The 2,224-nt window shown below is 55.2% G+C and overlaps 1 protein-coding gene across 1 annotated transcript in view; it reads left to right on the top strand.

Moving 5' to 3' along the window:
* The window catches only part of LOC122547841 (serine/threonine-protein phosphatase 2A 56 kDa regulatory subunit alpha isoform-like), a 27,910-nt gene that overhangs the window by 13,787 nt on the left and 11,899 nt on the right, over window positions 1-2,224 (top strand). The window contains exons 7-8 of the mRNA XM_043686415.1: window positions 1,209-1,328; window positions 1,612-1,740. Coding sequence (XP_043542350.1) covers window positions 1,209-1,328; window positions 1,612-1,740 — 249 coding nt within the window. The remainder of the gene's footprint in view (window positions 1-1,208; window positions 1,329-1,611; window positions 1,741-2,224) is intronic.

The following is a 2,224-nucleotide window of genomic DNA, read 5'->3' as shown; positions in this document are numbered from 1 at the left end:
CCAGGGATGTGCAGGTTAGGGTGGATTGGCCGTGCTAAATTGCCCCATAGTGCCCAGGGATGTGCAGGTTAGGGTGGATTGGCCGTGCTAAATTGTCCCACAGTGCCCAAGGGTGTGCAAGTTATGGTGGATCAGCACAACATTGAGTGCCGAAAGGCCTGTACTGCACTGTATTGTTCTCTGTTCCATGATTAGCTCTGGTGGTGGAGAGAGGTTGAGCCTGGTACAAGACGGCGAAGGCAGAATCTTAGAACGAGAGACAGGTCATGCAGGGGTGTGGAGGGGGCTTTCTATTCTGGTCTGATAAAGGGGCCACAGAGGAGATTGGGATTGAGGTGTGGGGTAGGCCGTAGATGGGATTGAATGAGAGAGAGCAGGCATGGGGGAAAGGATGCTGATGAGGAGACCCCCCCGTGCTGTGCCCCTGCACCGGGGCTGAGGGAGTGAGATTTTTAGGTGACCTTCACTGGGGGACACAGGGTGCTGCCTCAGTGGGGCTGGTGCCTGAGGGTTGTCAGGCAGGGAGCGGCCCTTTGAGCCTGACCTGCCATTTACTGTGATCACTGCTGATCTTAGCGTGCTCCGAACTCCACGCTCCTACCTGCTCCACCACCCCCCTTCCCCCTTCTCCCGCTCCTCGTCGGAAACCTATCCACGTCTCTCTCTGGAGGCTGCTGCCTGGTTCTGCCTCCCCTTCTCTCTGGGAGGCATTGTTTCCCCATCTCCTCCGTTTTGAACGTTTCGCGCCCCCCTCCCCCCCCGCTCGATCTCTAGCTGGAGACTGTCCCACAATGGGGGATTGAAGTTCACCATATCAATCACCCTCGGCGTTTTATACAGACCTCGATCGTCCCTCCTCGTTCTCAACTCCAGCGAGTGCAAGGCCGGCACTGGTATTCGATCCCTCCTTGTTCGATAGCCCCTTTATCCCGTACCGTCAGGAACAGAGAGGCGAGTCCTCTGTCCTTGGCTAGCAATGTCCCTCGGAGATGGACTCCCCCTGAGCTTTCACATTTCAGAAAGCACTCAAAGGGGAGACATTAGAAACTGTACAGAGGCAGTACCCTATCGCCTCCTGTTACCTCACTCTTACCCTGTTGTCTATCGGTCAATCACTCTCCGATAACCCGTTTCTGACCCTCGATGGTTCCGTCTCCTGTCAATGGCTTGTGTTGGTGGTGATTGGTTTTCCTTTCTCCCTGCTCCAGGTGATGTTTCTGGGGGAACTGGAGGAGATATTGGACGTCATTGAGCCCTCGCAGTTTGTGAAAGTTCAGGAAGCACTGTTCAAGCAGATAGCGAAATGTATCTCCAGCCCTCACTTCCAGGTCAGTCTCCCACAGCTTCTCTGCTCTCACCACCTCATTACTTACAGCTTTCCAGACCCTGGCCACCATCCTCCCTCCCTCCCTCCCCTCTCTCTCTTGATGTGTCTATCTGTCTCTCTGTCCCCTTTTGCTCTCTCCCCCACTCTGTGGAGTGTCTATATGACTGGGTATTGGTGCTGACTGTGTACTCTGCAGTTTACCCTGTAGTGGGGAATTGTGGGTGAAGTAGGGAGTGAGGGTCTGAGCCTGGCTGCTTGAGCTGATGGTATCTGATCTCCTGCAGGTTGCTGAGAGAGCTCTGTATTTCTGGAACAATGAGTATATCCTGAGCCTGATTGAGGAGAACTGTCAGGGGATCTTACCGATCATGTTCGGGACCCTCTACCGAGTCTCCAAAGAGCATTGGAATCAGTAAGTGCCAGGAAATTCTCTCCTCACTCTCCCCTCCCCCTGAGGGATCCCATACGTATACTGACACTCTCTCACCTGGGGAGCCCCTGTAAATACTGACAGACACAGCCGCGCACACCCCATGGGAATACTGATGCACGCCACGCAAACGCTCCCCAGCATTTAGGTGGAAAAGTAAATACAGGCGTGTGCCCGTGCGCGCCCTGTGTAAATTCGGGCGTGTGCCCATGCGCGCCCTGTCGCCCTGTGTAAATTCGGGCGTGTGCCCATGCGCGCCCTGTGTAAATTCGGGCGTGTGCCCATGCCCTGTGTATTTATGGGTGTGTGCCTATGCCCATGCCCCGTGTAAGTACGGACGCACGCTCCTCCCCAACATGGGGTCCCCCTGTAAATTCTGACACCCTTTGCAGCATCCTCCCACCTGAGGACCCCCAAAAAAGCACGCGCCCACACACACACACACACACACACACACACACACACAC

The sequence above is a fragment of the Chiloscyllium plagiosum genome, unplaced genomic scaffold (assembly GCF_004010195.1).
Source record: "Chiloscyllium plagiosum isolate BGI_BamShark_2017 unplaced genomic scaffold, ASM401019v2 scaf_1644, whole genome shotgun sequence".
Lineage (NCBI taxonomy): Eukaryota > Metazoa > Chordata > Chondrichthyes > Orectolobiformes > Hemiscylliidae > Chiloscyllium > Chiloscyllium plagiosum.
The sequence above is the reverse complement of the archived record's forward strand: the minus strand, read 5'-3'. Positions and strand labels throughout refer to the sequence as shown.